Source organism: Nematolebias whitei, chromosome 1, assembly GCF_014905685.2.
Source record: "Nematolebias whitei isolate Nwh7 chromosome 1, NemWhi1, whole genome shotgun sequence".
NCBI lineage: Eukaryota > Metazoa > Chordata > Actinopteri > Cyprinodontiformes > Rivulidae > Nematolebias > Nematolebias whitei.
This window is the reverse complement of record NC_056498.1, coordinates 17,316,349-17,333,818: the sequence shown is the minus strand read 5'-3', so window position 1 is coordinate 17,333,818 and position 17,470 is coordinate 17,316,349. Positions and strand designations below refer to the sequence as shown.

General features: G+C 39.0%; 1 protein-coding gene across 1 annotated transcript; it reads right to left on the bottom strand.

Annotated features, from left to right (window-relative positions):
* Positions 1–1,898: 1,898 nt before the first annotated feature.
* ripk3 (receptor-interacting serine-threonine kinase 3) lies at positions 1,899–15,679 on the bottom strand. The gene is made up of 12 exons (XM_037682743.1): positions 15,522–15,679; positions 15,274–15,442; positions 14,559–14,714; positions 12,631–12,779; positions 12,155–12,204; positions 11,265–11,426; positions 6,341–6,423; positions 6,153–6,216; positions 5,993–6,057; positions 2,645–2,696; positions 2,354–2,541; positions 1,899–2,125 (listed from the first exon to the last, which is right to left on the bottom strand). Exons 1-12 carry the CDS (start codon positions 15,677–15,679, stop codon positions 1,937–1,939), a joined length of 1,485 nt encoding a protein of 494 aa, XP_037538671.1. The 3' UTR covers positions 1,899–1,936.
* Between the last annotated feature and the right edge of the window lie 1,791 nt (positions 15,680–17,470).

Genomic DNA, 17,470 nt, shown 5'->3' with positions numbered 1-17,470 from the left:
TGGATGGACAGATGGATGGGCAGATGGATGGAGAGATGGACAGATGGATGGACAGACAGACAGACGGATGTATGTATGTATGGATGGATGGATGGATCGACAGATGGACAGATGGATGGATGGATCGACAGATGGACAGGATGGATGGATGGATGGATGGATGGATGGATGGATGGATGATGGATGATGGATGGACGCATGGATGGACACATGGACTGATGGACGGATGGACAGATGGATGGATGGATGGATGGATGGATGGATGGATGGATGGATGGACGGATGGATGGACAGACGGCTGGATGGACAGATGGATGGGCAGATGGATGGAGAGATGGACAGATGGATGGACAGACAGACAGACGGATGTATGTATGTATGGATGGATGGATGGATCGACAGATGGACAGATGGATGGATGGATCGACAGATGGACAGGATGGATGGATGGATGGATGGATGGATGGATGGATGGATGATGGATGATGGATGGACGCATGGATGGACACATGGACTGATGGACGGATGGACAGATGGATGGATGGATGGATGGATGGATGGATGGATGGATGGATGGATGGACGGACGGACGAACGGACAGACGGTTATATGTATGTATGCATGTATGTATGGATATATGTATGTATGCATGTATGTATGGATGTATGGATGGACGCATGGATGGATGGACAGACGGATGGATGGATGGACAGACGGACAGAAGGATGTATGTATGGATGGATGGATGTATGGATGCATGTATGGATGGACAGACGGATGGGTGGATGGCTGGATGGATGGATGGACGCATGGATGGATGGACAGACGGATGGATGGATGGCTGGACAGAAGGATGTATTTATGGATGTATGTAAAATGGTAAATGGTAAATGGAGCTTACTTCTATAGCGCCTTCCAGCCCCCTATGAGGGGCCCCAAGGCGCTTTACAGTACCAGCCATCCACCCATTCACACGCACATTCATACACCGGTGGCGGTAGGCTGCCATGCAAGGCGCCATCCAGTCCCACCGGGAGCAACTCGGGGTTAAGTGTCTTGCCCAGGGACACAACGGCACATGGTGTGGGAAGTCGGGATTCGAACCTCCAACCTTCCGATCAGAGGTCGGCTGCCACTACCACTGCACCACGGCCGCCCACATGTATGTATGGATGCATGGATGGATGGACAGACGGATGGGTGGATGGCTGAATGGATGGATGGATGGATGCATGCATGTATGGATGGACAGACGGATGGGTGGATGGGTGGATGGATGGACAGATGGACGAATGGATAGATGGGTGGATGTCAATATAAAGGTTTCTAAAACTTTTTAAAAGTTTTTTTAATATAACATTATCATGAAATGTGATAAAAGTTTTTAAATTCTAGATTTCTTCATGGCAGCAGTCTACTTCCTGCCCACACTAGACCTTCACTAGTCAATTCAGTCATTATTCAACTACTTCTTTAAGCTGTGGTTGTTCAAAGAGCTGTCTACAACAGGTAATATAATAACTGTCTATCTGCTTTCAACAGAACCTCTCTTCAAGATGTCAAACCTACAACCATTTTAAAACAGACAGCAGAGGATGATCCCCTCTTCTAATTATAGTGGAGATTTTGGCATCTCGAGGCGAGTTGGCAGCGAGACTAGATATTTTCAGACCACAGATGGTGAAAAGAACAGTCTTTGCTCATATTCACACCACTGACAGTACAAAAAGAAGGTGTGAGGTTTAATTTTAAACAAAATAAACAATATAAATAAGAAATTGTGTTGTTTTTAATGCTTTCATGATACAAAAATATATGTGAATTAAAAAAAAACTGAATTAATATTTTGACAATGCACTAAATCTAAAACTTTTGTTTCATTTACCAAAATTCTTGCTTGAAACCAAATGAAAAATCAGAGATTTGACAAATCTGCTTAGTGAAGTGGGAAGTCACACGACGGTGGTGCTGTTGAGTGCCGCTTCCTCTCTGAGGGGCCAGTGGGGAAGATGTACATGGTGTTGTTGTTGCCACTCTGAAACCCAGTCACTTTGGAAAGGTGCATTTGGACTCTACTGGGAGAAGGAGGGCGGCTGGCGAAAGTGTCGGGGCTGGACATCTGACGCTGCACAGAGAGGAACAGTTTGTAGGTAAAGGCCTAGCATTCATATATTAAAAATTTAGAGTCCAAGTCAAAACAAGAATACTGATTCTAAACTTTATTTTTATCTGCAACAGGTAAGAGTTCCACTGTTCGGATTCTTTCCTCAAATCCCCACTTCAAAGTATCTGAACTATGACTTTAAGTAGAGTTTTTAAAGTTATTCCAGTTGTTGCTGGTGTAAAAACCCACCTGGTACCGTGAAGACAGGTGTTCTTTAAAAGCCGTCGGGGTGTTTTTGGTTGCCTTGGATGACCTCTTGGGTGAAAGAGACGATGGTGATGGTTGGATGGGATGAACAGAGGATGCTTTCATCCTATAATCTGTGGAGGAGCACCTGCTGACCTGCTGGTCAACATGATATAGATTTGTAGGGTGCTCTGAAGCTAACGCTGAAAAATAAAAACACATATTTCTGAATAACAAATTATCACAAATTGTTCACATAAATGTTACTGGTTTCACCTGCTGAGCCCTTCTTACCTTCGATCCTTGACTTGTCTCTTTGATTTGCAATACAACAACCGGCCATTTCCTGCAATGTAAATTGATTAGAAATTAGAATTAATTTGAATAATTAGAAATTATTATTTCTAATTATTAAATTAGAAAATATACTCATAAGAAATTAGAATCTAATTTTAATTGGAATTAAATTAGAAGACAGGGTACAGGAGAGCCCTCATGCCCTGAAGGGACACATGCAGCTGGATATGTCATGGGTTCCTGGGTGTTTGGAAGATGAAGTGCCTGTCTGTGCTGTCTGTTGACGTAGAAGACGCATACATAATTGGATTTATGATAACAGGGTTTCTGCTTTTTGGAAACGACGGATATCTGGGTTATCGGCTAATTAGGAAGACGTCGCCAGCAGTTTTGGCAGTGGTGAAGCTGCCGACCTTATGTGAAGGATTACACCGTGCTTTGAGCTCTCAGACTAATATGCTTTGTGAGCTGAACCATAAGTTGGACGCAATTTCTGAGAATCGTGGGCCACTTGCAGCTCCTAGGACTCGCCAGCATGAAGGAATCGACCTTGGAAAAAGCTAAGCATGGACCGGCAGAATGTCCACGGATCTGGCTGTTTGGATTCGACATTGAGTGTACGAGCAGAACTGAAGGCAGACATGTCAGTAGAGTCGGCCTGTCCAAAACAATTGTTGCTTATATGAATTTGGCCTCCCGGCTGGCCTTGGATAGGCCAACTTATCTCAAATTGATCCTGGAGGATACCTAAACTAAGAAGCTCTGCTCTGCTCCCCCCCCCCCCCCCCCCTCCAGAGGACATCTGAGGCCTTTTCAGAATTGTGCCGCTGATAAACGCTGTACCATCTTTATCAGAACTTTGGAACTTTCTGGCAGCGTCCACGGACAACACACCATCTTTGTTGTCATGCATAAATGTATTATGATGTCATTGTATGTTGCTGTTTTATGTTGCAAGGTCTTTTTTTTTTGCAACCTGTGCCCCGGCCAGGACATGATGTGAGACATGATTTTTTTTACTTCCTCCACCCTCCTGTTCTCTTTTCCACATCTACTCTGTATACAGTGGTGGGATGTAACTAAGTACAAATACTTTGTTACTGTACTTAAGTACAGTGTTTGAATACTTTCTCCACCACTGTCTGTATGTTTGTACGTAACAGGTCTCTCTTGTAAATGAGTCCCTGAGGCTCAATGAGAACTAACCTGTATAAATAAAGGTTGAATGAAAAAAAAAGTTTTTTACTGGTATTTGGATTATGGCTCAATATTATTGGTGTTTCACTGAAAAATAAAGCATTATTTACAAGCCTATGTAGAAGATCACACTTTTTAAGATGTGACATTATTATTTTACTGACTAATTAAAAGGTACTTACTAGCCTTATATCACAATTTAGTATGTTAAATATAATTATAATAATAATAATAGAGCTGAATGGAATTAACTTGTTAAACATTCTGCTAAAATACGTCTGTGTATCTTGTCCAAAAATGGACCTTAATTTATTTAAATTCCCCTTTGTTTATCTGAAGACTAAAAATGACACATCACTGTTTTGAATCAATTTATTCAGGTGAATAATCTCAAACTGTGATTCCATTCCTGAATTTTACAAACACAGTAACGCTTCCTGAAACGTCTTGTTTTCACTGTGTTCACTCTTTCCTGTAAAAACCCCCACGTGCAGCAGGAAGTGATGCTTGCAATATTTCCCCACCGCAGCAGTAAAAATCTGCGGTGTAGCAATAATGTAGGACTCGTTCTGCTGCAACAAAAGAAAAATCTCCCAGTCCACACTGTATGTCACTCAGTATGTGCCTTTGGTTAAAAAAAGAAGAAACTTTTCAGTAATTAAGTGTCACTGAGGTGAGGTTATAAAAAGGGATAGTCTGTTTATTTTTGAAGTGATGTTCGGGTACCTATCAGCCGTGACATCAGACATAAAACACGGAGTGTAGAAGAGGTCAAGTCTGGCCAGGCTGGGCTGACTGCTAACTAAATGAGGACATATTTTTAATAACCTTTGAGGTTTATAAAACTATTTGTTCTTAAAAACAACACACCGATTTGAAAGAATGTTGCATTAGCTAATATTAAACCGCCAAAGTTATGACACTCCTTAGTGACTTAACCACTTATGAGCCACTGAAAAGACTGACTTTATAAGACTGAGCTGAACGCAGCACCTCAGACTGAAGAAGTCTTTCGGATGAAAGACGAAACGTTTCTACTTTTTTTTGCTTTGTTTTGTTTTTTGAATGTCCAGAGGACCAGATTTAACTTTTTTTTAGATAAACCTCCAAACGTTTGAAAAGTACTATTTGTTTAGTTGCCCACTGTTTTTTCAACCAAATAACATCAATTTTACAATGTAAAAGCATGTGAATATAGGTACAAAGTACACTGCCTGGCCAAAAAATAAAGTTGCCACCAAAAAAATAGGTCACACACTAATATTTTGTTGGACCGCCTTTAGCTTTGATTACAGCAGCATTCACTGTGGCATTGTTTCAATAAGCTTCTGCAATGTCACAAGATCGATATCCATCCAGTGTTGCATTAATTTTAAAGTGAACTCAGCAAAAAGGCCTTTTCCTACTCCGCTCCTGTAACCTGGAACACCTTGCAACAAGTTCTGAAGCTGTCCACTTTGATCAATTTAAGGGATTTAAAACATTTGATAAGGTCATTAGAAAAATCTAAGCAAATATGTTCTTGATTTTAGCATCTTACCTTGTTTTATATGGAACTTTGATTTGATCGTTTTATCACACTACTTTTTTATTTTTAATTGCTTTTTATTGTTGTATATTGTTGTCTGTACTCTATATGTTGTCTAAAACAGGTCTTTCTTGAAAATGAGTCCACGTGACTCAACGAGACTAACCTGTATAAATAAAGGTTGAATGAATATCAGTAATATTCATAGTAATGTGTATTTTGTTCAGTTGAGAAAACTGAAACTAACTATACAAACAGTGTCTTTCAAATGTGTTGGCTAATAAAGTTCATTCACACCAATTTGTTTTTGAGAAAGAGTTGATTTATAAACCTGAAAAGCAACAATAAATTTAAAAAATAAGCCAGGCACTCATTTGGCTAGTCGTTAGCCATTAGCCCGGCCATCATTCGTTCTATATAACTGATGTAACAACTGATATAGTACTTACTACTATTAACTAACTGACAGAACACCACTTTTAAAATGACGAGGTCCTTTAAACTGTTACGCTCTTCATTAATGAAAACTACTTAGCTGTCTGAAGCTAATTACCCTCTTGTAGACAAGTTTTGATTCTTAATGAGGCAATGACAGTCTGACAAGATTAGCCAAACCTCACCTGTACTGGCCGTGGTCCTGTTGGAACATTATCCCAAACGGTTGGTGTCTGAACACCATAAATAACTAGAATGGGGGGGAAGACATTGGGAAACCTTAAAAGTCACGAATTAAACAATATATTGCTAAGTTATGAAGACTATTAAACTAATGGAACAAACCTTCAGTCTGAGTAATAGAAAGCCCTTCGAGCTGGTCTGTTATACTTTCTTCTTCATTCCGGTCCTTGAAAGAGGAAGAGAAACAGCGTGTCAGGCTGAGACAAAACTGGATAAAAATATGATGTATCACGTTAAAATTTTACAGCATGTCAGCTTGACTCAAAGAGAGTGTGAGATTTGGTTCTGACCAGTTTCTTCAGCACATCGTGGACAGCATCGTTAATCGAATGCTTGTGCATCTTGTACAGTTCTTCTGTCACAGTTGTGCACACTGTAAAAACACACACACACACACATGTGTTAGAGATTCAGTATCGAGCTAAAGCAACACAAACTGTTACAGTTACGAGTAGAAAATCGTGATCGGTTGTTTGAGTTAAACCAGAACTTCAAAGACTGTTAATAGCGCAATCTTTTCCAAATTGGCGTAACAACTGCAGTTACATCTTGACATCTAGCTTTTGTTAGCCGATCTGTTTTTCGACGCTAGTCTTGGGTCTTTTTCACGTTAGATAAAGATCCAGGTTTGGCATAACAATTATCCAGAACGTGGCTGTTCCTTGCAGGGTCTTGACAAGGTTTTCAGACACATATTGAGTGCGTTGTTAACTCTTCAATATGCATAATAGATCTACAGTGACGTTGGGCTTGCACAAACCTTTTTATTAGCGGGGTCGTGGCGGTTGGTTAGCATGGCAGCATAGTGTCAGGGTCCTGGTGGGTGTAGGTCCTTTCTAGGCACCCACACCCACACCTGGCTATGTTTAGCAATTCTTCACTCACTTTTTTGGAAACAAAGCAAGAAAACATGTTCTTATCCGGAAGGAAGGAAGAAAGAGGGGTGGATGTGGTTGAGGGTCTTACTTATAGAAAACCCTTTCACCTGCAACACCTCATGCTACCGTTTCCTCCTCCACAGCAAGGCTAAAACCTTCAGCATGGTCAGACATGGCTGACGGGGCTTCATATTTTCTGAATAGTCTCGGATCTCATGACAGTAATATCAAAAACAAAGATGTGTTCACACCGTGTGTTACGTATACCACTAAAATAGCATTTTAATATTGTAATATTTAAAAGCAGCATTCATTTCACAAAGCGTACACTATGAAGAGTCTGTGCCTGGCACGTTGGTATTTTGTGCACGCTGACAAAGTAGTTATACAAGCTGTTCTGGTAACTAGACACAGTGCGATTTCTCAGTTTTGTTGTGAAGTTTGGGATCAAGCTGGAGGAGTTTGAGAAGATGGTTCTTTTGTTGCTGCCACAGCAGAATGATGCTGCACTGTAATCAAACTGGTGTGTCTTTAAACTGGTGTGTCTTTATCCAATTAGCCTGGTTTGATGGTTTTGAAAGGTTTGTTTTTAATCGGGGTTGCCCAAACATTTTCCCTGAAAGGGTCAAATTTAAAATTTATCAGAAGGCTGCGGTGCCAAATGCAATAATACATGAAATGCAAATAATTCTTTAAAGTCCATTTATTTATTACAGTCATTCATCTGTCCATTCTGTGTAAAGAACATCACAGAACAGGCTGCTTTGGTGGTGGTGGGGGTGGTGGGGGTCCTCCCCCAGAGAATTTTGATTAAAGTAGATGTCATTTCCTGCATTCTGGTGTATTTTACAAAAATGTATTACAGTAGACTAACATGAAATAAAAGATGTAAACTCTGTTATTATTGAAATCTCTCTGACTGCAAAGCGTTCATAACGCAACACCGCTGCAGCTCTGCAGGTAAGAGGTGTTCCCTTCAGGACAAATCGAGGTTGCTGATTGGTCAGTTGCTAATGTGCCTGCTGGATTGATTGACAGGTGGTGGGACGTGCAAAAAAAAAAAATCGATTTTATTGGCCTGTTGGAGACTGTTGTCATTTATTCCATATTTATTCAATATTTTGGTGAATCTAATGTTTGAGAACTGGTTCCTTACACAATCCTAATGATTTATTTATTTTTCATGGGTGCTGAGTTTAAATTTATAGAGGCTCAAATCACCACTGAAACCAGTTCATATTTGCAATTTACTTTCAAACACTTTGTGATTTATATAAATGTGTTCTGTCAAAGATAAATGTTATTCAGTGGCAAGAAACAAAACTGCTGAGGGACGTTAGAAAGTCTGTCAAAATGAAATATAAAAATATAAATTAAAATTATTTAAAAAAAAAACATAAATTATCTACTCTACTGTGTAATCCATGTAGTTAAATTATGGTAGTCAGGCCGACTAACAATAAAGTTAATGGGTGGAGTCAATGAGTGTAAACACATTGATTCTTCAAAGGAAATTTTAATATAGTAATGAGGACAACTTTGGCTCGCGGGCCCCACTTTGGGCGCCCCTGTTTTTATTAAAGAATAATAATTTTTAAAGAAGTCTTTAGGATAAAAGACGAAATGTTTCAACAAAGAAGAATCCATCCAGAGGGCCTGACTCAACCTTGTTAGATTTATCTACCTGGATTATTGAGTATGCATCAAAATGTTGTTTTTAAATCCTCAGATTGTGACAAGGTCATGGCACAGATACCATACTTGTGGTGATCCATCACGCTAGCATGGAGTGAATTTGTGTCTCATATCTTAACTTGGTCTGAGGTGTGCACAGGTCACGGTGTGATCATGTGTGTACTGTGGTGATGTAGTCGTGGGAGCACGCTGCTAACATTGTGCACTGAGCATTGTGAGGGCACAAAAGAGCCTTTCATAAATGTAGAAATTAACAGGTGGAAACCTATTTGACAAGTGCTAAGAAATGGCAGAATCATGATTGTCTTCACACTGAAGGAGGTTTTTTTTTTTTTTTCAAATTTGTTGCAATCTAGATACACGTTCTAATTGGATGTGAAAGTTATGGAGAGCATATTCCTGTGTGAAGGGAGCCTAAGGTATAGTTAAAATAATGTATTTGAATCATCTGCTAAGGAAATATGTTTTCAGTGTCTGGTCTTATTTCAATTAGACCTTTCAGGTTAATTTTGAAAAAATAGTCTCAGCAAATATGTCAATGAAAACTAACAAATGAGATGTACAGAGCCTTTAAAAAATATTTACTGACTGTCGTAATTCAACTCAGAGAAAATGTTATTGAAACGTAAAAGTCAGGGATGAATACAAAAAGATTTCCAAGGCTCCAAATATCCCCAGGAGTTTAGTTAAATCCAACATCAAGAAATGGAATGAATATGGAACATGTGTAATTCTAGCAAGAGCAGGCTGTTCTCACAAACTGAGTGACTGTGCAAGAAGGAAAATAGTGAGAGAGACCACCAAGACACCTCAGACCCCTCTGAAGGAGTTACAAGCTTCAGCAGGTGAGATGGGAGTGACTGTGCATACACCTGTTGCCCATATTCTTCACCAGTTTAAAAGTTTTGGGAGAGTGGCAAAAAGAAAGACACTGTTGCCAAATGTCATTTAAAAGACTCTATGGTGAAGACCTTCTCAGCAGCTAGCCCTAGTCCAGGTTTAACTGTAAAAACATTTGACTAACAGAATAAATTAGAGGCAAAATAAAGCATTGACAGTTATTTTTCACTCAGCGTCTGAAACTATAAAAATCCCAAGCTATGAATAATGTTCATGCATCTGTCCATATTTTCAATTACGTAGATCAATAATTGATACCGTGTTTCTGTTCAACCATTCATCCAGTGAAAGCATGGTGATTTTGTTGTTTTTACTTTATGTTATGTACGGTACTTTTCTTACTAGATTGCCTCCTTCATATCTTCTCCTCATGCACATGTGCGTTTTCTCCGAGTACTTCAGTTTCTTCCCCCAGACCAAAAACATACATGTTAGTCTGACTGGTAACTCTAAATTGTCCCTAGGTGTGAATGAGAGAGTGAATTATTGTATAATTGTATTGTATAATCGTATATACCATATGTATTGTATTGTATGTAATGTATTGTACGTATTGTACTGTATTGTATTGTATTGTAAATGGACTGTACTTATATAGCACCTTTCTATCTTATTTCAAGATACTCAAAGCTCTTTACAACACAATCTGTGCCCTCATCTACCCATTCATACAGCACTCTACTAGATCTCTACAAACTAATTGAATAAATCATTCTAAAGAGATTAATCAATGCTTTATCACATTCATACACTGATGGGACACACATCAGAGGCAGTGAGGGGTTCATGGTCTTGCCCAGGGACACTTCAGCATGTGACTGTTGGCAGATTCGAACCCCCAACTCTCGCATTAGAGGACAACTGCTCCAACCACTCAGCCACAGCCGCCCCATATTGTATTTTATGTATTGTATTGTATATATTGTATTGTATGTATTGTATTTTATTGTATTGTATTATATTGTATTGTATGTAATGTATTGTATATATTGTAAAGTATTGTATGTATTATATTGTATTGTATTGTATTGTACTGTATTGTATGTATTGTATTGTATGTATTGTATTGTACTGTATTGTATGTATTGTATTGTATTGTATTTTATTTTATTGTATTGTATTGTATGTATTGTATTGTATGTATTGTATTGTATGTATTGTATGTATTGTATTGAATTGTATGTATTGTATGGTATTGAATGTATTGTATTGTATAATTGTATATTGTATAATAATACTGTATTGTATAATCTCAGTAATTCAGTTTCAGTGTTACTCACTGTGCAATAATCGGTCACACAACCTGTGTAGTTTATGTTAGTTATGTGCAATATATATCACGTGCAATTTAGCTTTTATTACTACCTTGAAATACTTATTCATACAAAATATCCTGCTTGCACTGTTATATTCTACCATGCTGTTTACTACATCTCTGTAGGACCTTGCAAATATATTTACTTTTTCACTTTTTGGTACTTTATCTTGTACCCTTATTGCATGCTTTAGTATTTCTTGTTTGTTTGTTCTTTGTTTTTAGCAATTCAAATCAGTTCTTCTTCCTGAACATTTCCATTGTACTGTTAACCTGCATATGACAAATAAACATAACTTGAACTTTAACTTGTTTGAGTGTGTCCCTGTGATGGACTGGAGACCTGTTCAGGATGATAGGCACCAGCTACCCATGAAAGAGAAAGGAAAGGCGAATAAAGAAAATAGATGGGTGGATTTTTCTTACTATGCGAGGTGGGCCGTTTGTCGGGCTTTGAGTCCCAACACTTCTGCATGAGTTCCATCAATGTTGCCAGTCCTGCACGCCCTGCAGCCTGATACCTGATCTCATCCAGAGATGGACGGTCTCCCTGTGGGATGCGAAACTTCACTATGCTGGACATTGCATCTGCAAGGAAAAAACATTAACAATAGTTAAAGTTATGTTAACGTCAGTTATAATCTCCATATTCCAAATGAACTAAAATAGCCAGGGCCACCTTAACCTGCATGTATGCTCATGGGCTAAACAGTCCTGTAGGCCCTCCCACAACCTTAACCTGGAGGAAGGAAACTTTTGAAGGGTATTTTTGGACAAACTTTGAGTTCTATGATTAAATTATATAAATTAATCTAGAACAGCTCATGTCATTGTCAATTTCCGTAGTAGGAAGGCATTTTTTACTTGTTGGAATTTTGAAATGGGAATCAGCATCAGTTCTTGCTGAATTCAAGATTATACTGCTAGGGGCCACGGTGGCTTCAGTGTCTTGTAATTCTGAAGCTGCAGGTTTGAGTCTCACTTGTGTCAGGAAAGGCAGCTGGCGTAAAATAAGTACCAAATTTTTCATGTAAGTTCGCTCAATGTGGCAACTCCTTCAGAAGGGAGCAGCTGAAGGAAAATCAGATGCGTTTAAGTCTGTCATCATCTCATTCGTTTGTTTAATGAACTATGACATATGTTCAGTAGGAGAGAGCTCCACACTGCAGACCAGTCACACATTGCATCATCGTTCATTCAAACAAGCCTCAATGATCGTTTTTTTTATCATTTGCACGTATAATTCAACAACTGTTTCCTTTTTATAACATAAACACAAACTGTTAGAGTTTAGTTTGAATATATAAATCACTTACTTGCATATGGTTGTTTCCCAGTGACAATGGACCACAGCAGGATCCCAAAACTGAAATAGAAATCAAAAGAGATACTCAGTACTATCTTGATTATTACAACTAAAAAGATTTTGTTGATCACAGTGACCAGCTCAGAGTTTCCTTTTACTTTCTGGCTAAAAAAGGAGGAAGTGGGTGCTTCAACAGTTGCAGTAAAAGGATTTGCAGTTTAATCCCCGACCAACAGCCATGAAACATGTCTTCCTTGTATATAAGAGGAAGTTTACTTTATTAAGTTAGTTTCATGAGTTTCCTGCTGAAATTGAGGCCATTTGTGAACTGGGTGTATAATTATAATGTATAATTGCCATGTTTTTAATTCAATTCTAATTACACTTTTTCAAATAAAATAAATAACTTTGCCTAAAGTGTCTCATTGGTTTTTACAGCGTCCTTAATTTTTGCATGATTATTAAAACTGGTTCGGGTTTTTCTACCTGTAGATGTCAGAGGCTCGAGTGGGACTGTAGGATATTTCAAAAGCCTCCGGGGGCATGTAGCTGAGAGTTCCTCCCTCCTCTTTGCTGTCTTTCTTAGACACCCGAGTGACGCTCTGGGAAATCCTGGCCAGGCCAAAATCTGTGAGCTAGAGAGAAGTAAAGCAACATTAGAAAGACAAGCAGGAGGCAGAGAGCTGATCAAAGTGTTCAAACTATTTTTTTTCTTTCATTCCCTTGTTGCAAAAAGAACAGCTGTACTTTTTCCTTGTGGCACATAACAGCTTATATCAGAAAAGTAAAAAAATACATGTATTTTGAATGCAGTAGTCCCTCACTACTTTGCGATTTGTTTTACGCAGACTCGCTCTATTGCGTTTTTTCAAAGTAAGATTGGACATGACACACAATTGGCTGATTGATGGATGAGCCGCACGATCGGCAGGGATTTTTAAATTTGAAATAAATTATTTTAAATGATTTAGCACCTGTGTGCAGCCCACAGCTGTGAGAGAAGCTTTCTCCTGCAGCTGATCAGCTGATCTGTGCAGAATGGAGAAGTGGGCGTGGCCATAGAGTGCAGCCAGAGGCGGAAAGCTGAAATCATGTTATGCTGTGCTCTTTTAGAGCGTTTAGAGTTTAGAAACATTGTCTAGAATATTGCAAGATTGTGGGAATGGTTTAAAGCACACACACACACACACTAAAATAAACTACTACTTACTACTTCTACTACTATACTTCAATGTTTTTTGTTTATCGCAGGTCTTCCAGATATGGATCCCCCGCGATAAACGAGGGACTACTGTAAAATGTTCTAGTTGCTAATATTATAGTAAATCTATTGTACCATAAGTATTAGGAGAAAAGAACATTTAAATAGCCTTTATTTAAATTATGATGTGGGCTTAAACACAAATTTTGAGTTTAACTTATTGACAACATTCAGGTGCTGTAACTTTGTGACACAGGTTAAATATTATCAATGTTAGTTTTAGTTGATGTGTTTTTTTTTTATCTAAAACCAGACAGTAGCAGATGGCAAAAGGTTTGACAGCTCAATCATCCAGGTAGATAAATAACAAAAAAAGGTTAAATCATGTCATCTGGCCAAGTTTTTTTGGGGAGAAACATTTCATCTTTCATCCAAAGGACTTCGTCTGAGGCCTGCCAACCCAGACCTGTATTATAAATAGCACCTCCTTATGTTTCAAGCCAGTCCTCTGTGAGATCCAAATGAATCCTGGAATCATTTTTTGTATATGTAAAGCTAGTTTCTTTGGATTCCACTGACTGAAGAAGCAGAGACAAGACTCTGAGGTTCTCAAACCAGACGAGACATCCTTCTGTCCACAACCACACCTTAAGATTCTATATATGAACTCCCCAAATGAGATCAGATGAGTGAGGTAGAAAGCTGTTCTACATTCTAGTTGTTCATGATCTAATGGAAGGATCTTTTTCCAGATGTTAGGAGATTATACATCACATGAGAGACGAGCGGCATCAGTCAGTCCTCATGAGATGGTGTCTAAAGTAAGACTTGCTAATAGGTGGTGTCAGTAATGAAGAAAAAACGTTTTGACATTTTTACTCTTTCTATCCCTGTCGTATTGTTGAGCTCAGAGAAGTGCTGCATATTGAGGATACTCATACAGTGGAGCTTGCAAAATTTTTTTTGTATGAAAGGACTTTTGTCAAAGAGGCTAAGTAGAAAAGATTGAACGAGCGAGGAGTTAGCGAGTACGGTAATACATTTCCAAGAACTGTGTAGATCTTTGAATTCATTTGAGGTTAACGGGTTTAGGTTTCTCCTGGTTTGACATGGGGAAAAAAAATCAAGATCTCCACTTTTGCCTTATCATTTTTGACCAAAAACTTCTAAATGTCATAAGTTGTGGAAATCTCCATCAAAGCATGAGGTTCACCTTGGCGTTGAGAGAGGTGTCCAGTAGCACATTGCTGGGCTTCAGGTCCAAGTGCAGCACAGCAGGAGAGAGACTGTGCAGGAAGTTCAAACCCAGAGCCACCTGGTGGATCAGTCTGAAGACCAGAGACAAGTGTGGAGGTTCCCCTAAAGATTGCTGATAAGAGGAAAAATATAGACATTTATAAAATAGACTGCATTCTCTTGGCAATGCATTGTCCATTTATTTCAATTTTAGCCACATCTTTCCTTATAATACATACTTTTTTTAACTCTAGTAGGTAAAAAGTACATTTTGAATTAACACTGCTGCTATTAACTTTTTTTTTAATAAAGATGCCAATTTTTCTATAACCTCACCCACTAAACCACTAAACATATGAAATAAAATCACGGCTTTTTTATAAAACGTACCAACGCAGTTTGTTGTGGAAATGAAAAGAAAAATTTATTAAAGTCATAAAAATGTACAATAAAAGTCTAATTTTGTTGCGCTGTCAAGATGGCTGTCAAATCATAAAAAGGGCTGGTCATCCTACTTGACATTTAGACAAGATGCTCCATGTTTTATTTTGAAAGGTTTGTTTTATGTAAGGTTAAAATCGTACATTTAATATACCATACTGTTTATTTGCTGGAGTTGAATTTACTTGTCTTTATGCTCACCAGTCAAAGATTACTGGCATGTCTGGTTGTGAACCAGGCCTGCGGTTTACCTGCAAAGAGGCCAGGGATCCTCTCTCCATGAACTCCATGACCAGCCCAAGCTGCACTGACGACGCAGAAGAAGGCGAGTGGCCTTTAAAAACCCCGTGGACGTGGATCACATAAGGGCTGCTTCCTTTACGCATCAAGTCGATTTCACGCAGCAACGCGGAGCTGTTTCTGTGAATAATGGTTTGTCTTCCTGGTGAGTTGTTCTCTGACTCATGTTTTTCATTTAAAGGACTGTTTGACCACTTACCCGTCATCGTAATGAAGAAGTTTGATTGCCACATCGCAGCACCACTGACAGTGTCGGGCTTTGTAAATCTGTCCAAACCCACCAGAACCAATCACCTCCCAGTCATTCAGAGAAGAGGCTACAATCTCCACAGGAGACAGACAGCTGAGCAGAGCCATAGTTCACTGGAGTAAAAAGCACAAACATCCTTAAGATGGAGATTTTAACACTTCTGTCACAGTTTTTACTCTAAAATGTCTGTTACATGTTCTCCAGTTATAACTATATACTGTCAGGATCTGTGTGGTTTGATTATTTTTTTTGTGTGTGATTTTTGTGGCTTTATTCCTTTCGTTTTTTTGTTCTGTTTTCTTTTGTTCCATCAGCCACTTTTCCCTCAATCTCTCCCTGTTTCTCTGCTTCTGCCCACTCTTACCTGTTACCAGCAGTGGTGTAGTCTACAGTTTTGTAGTGGGTATACTGTGCTTAGAAACCAAAGTACACTGGTTAGTACGATGTAATCATAAATTTATTTTGATTTTTAAGCATATTGAACATTTCTAAATTTCTCTGGTGCTTTTATTTGAATACATGAACAACAAACTTTGTACAACAGTTAACTTTGTATTAAAAACATGTTCTATAATTTATAAAACTGTATCAGAGCAAAGCGCTGCTTACCGATAGATTGTTATGGAAGTGTTTAAGTGCCGTTTAACGTATCAATGACATGTGCCTAAAGATATGTCATGTATCACTGGGCACTTTTAAGTGGGTATACTGACATTCTAAGGCTTTTCTAGTGGGTATACTCCGTATACTCGAGTATCACATAGACTACACCACTGGTTACCAGATGTTGTCCTGCCCAGGTGTCTTCACTCATTCATCAGCGCCCTGATGTTCATTCTGTTTCCACCTCACTTTGTTGGCTTTCATGCCATGTCCCATCATCCTGTAGCTTTACACCTCCCTGCGCCATTCCTCAGGTTTTTTAAGTTTTGCTCCCTTCTTCAGGGGTCGCCACAGAGAACTAACTAGCATGAAAACTTGGTGATTGTTTTTACACCGGATGCCCTTCCTGACACAACCACAGACCAGCGAGCTACCACAGCCCTCTGTGTGGAGCAGAGAGCTGCCATCTAGGGCACCTGGGGGAGAAGATGGTGGGGGTTAAGGGCCTTGCTCAAGGGTCCAGAGTGGGGCAAATGAGGGTGGAGGCAGGTGTGGGTGTTTAAACCCTTTCCACCCACATTTTGATGTTGTCGGTCCGGGGGATCGATCCGGCGAGCTTCCTATCACAGGCTCGCTTTCGCGAGCCTCTGCGCCACCACTCTGTCATAAGTTTTGTTTGTCAATGTGTGTGTGTTAGAAACTATGTAAAATTATAAAAATAATTTTAAAAAATTGTAATTTTTACAATATATATATACATATATATTTAAAACAAACAATCATCAAGCATTGTAAAACCGTGGGCCAATATATTAAAAAAAGAAAATTGGCCACTAGCTACTGGTTGCTATGTCATTTTATTTCCTTTTACTTGCAGTTAAACAATCACATTTGAATAACAAACAGGAAATCAACTAATATTATTTCAGCTCCTAAAGAGACAAGTAAATAGTTTTTAAGTGAGGTTGTGTCGAAAAGTTATGAACAATAAATGTCTTATCTGTCGAGCATGGAGCTCTTCGAACAGTCTCAGTTTGTGAAATTGTTCAATTTTGACACACCTGAGAAACTCGCTGCTCGTTTAAGCAGGATCGATATCGATAGTGGATTTCTGTCAGAACCCGGTAATTACCATGTGTTTGAGTTACCAGAGAGTTCTTGTCTCGCTCAGAGAGTGAACGAGGAGCTGATTTGATCCTTCTTGTGCAGCTGGGTGGCCTGAGGTCATCAGTGTCTGGCTGTGAGCCGGGAGCTGATAAGTTTATAAAAACAGTTCTCGCACACTGCTCGTGGCA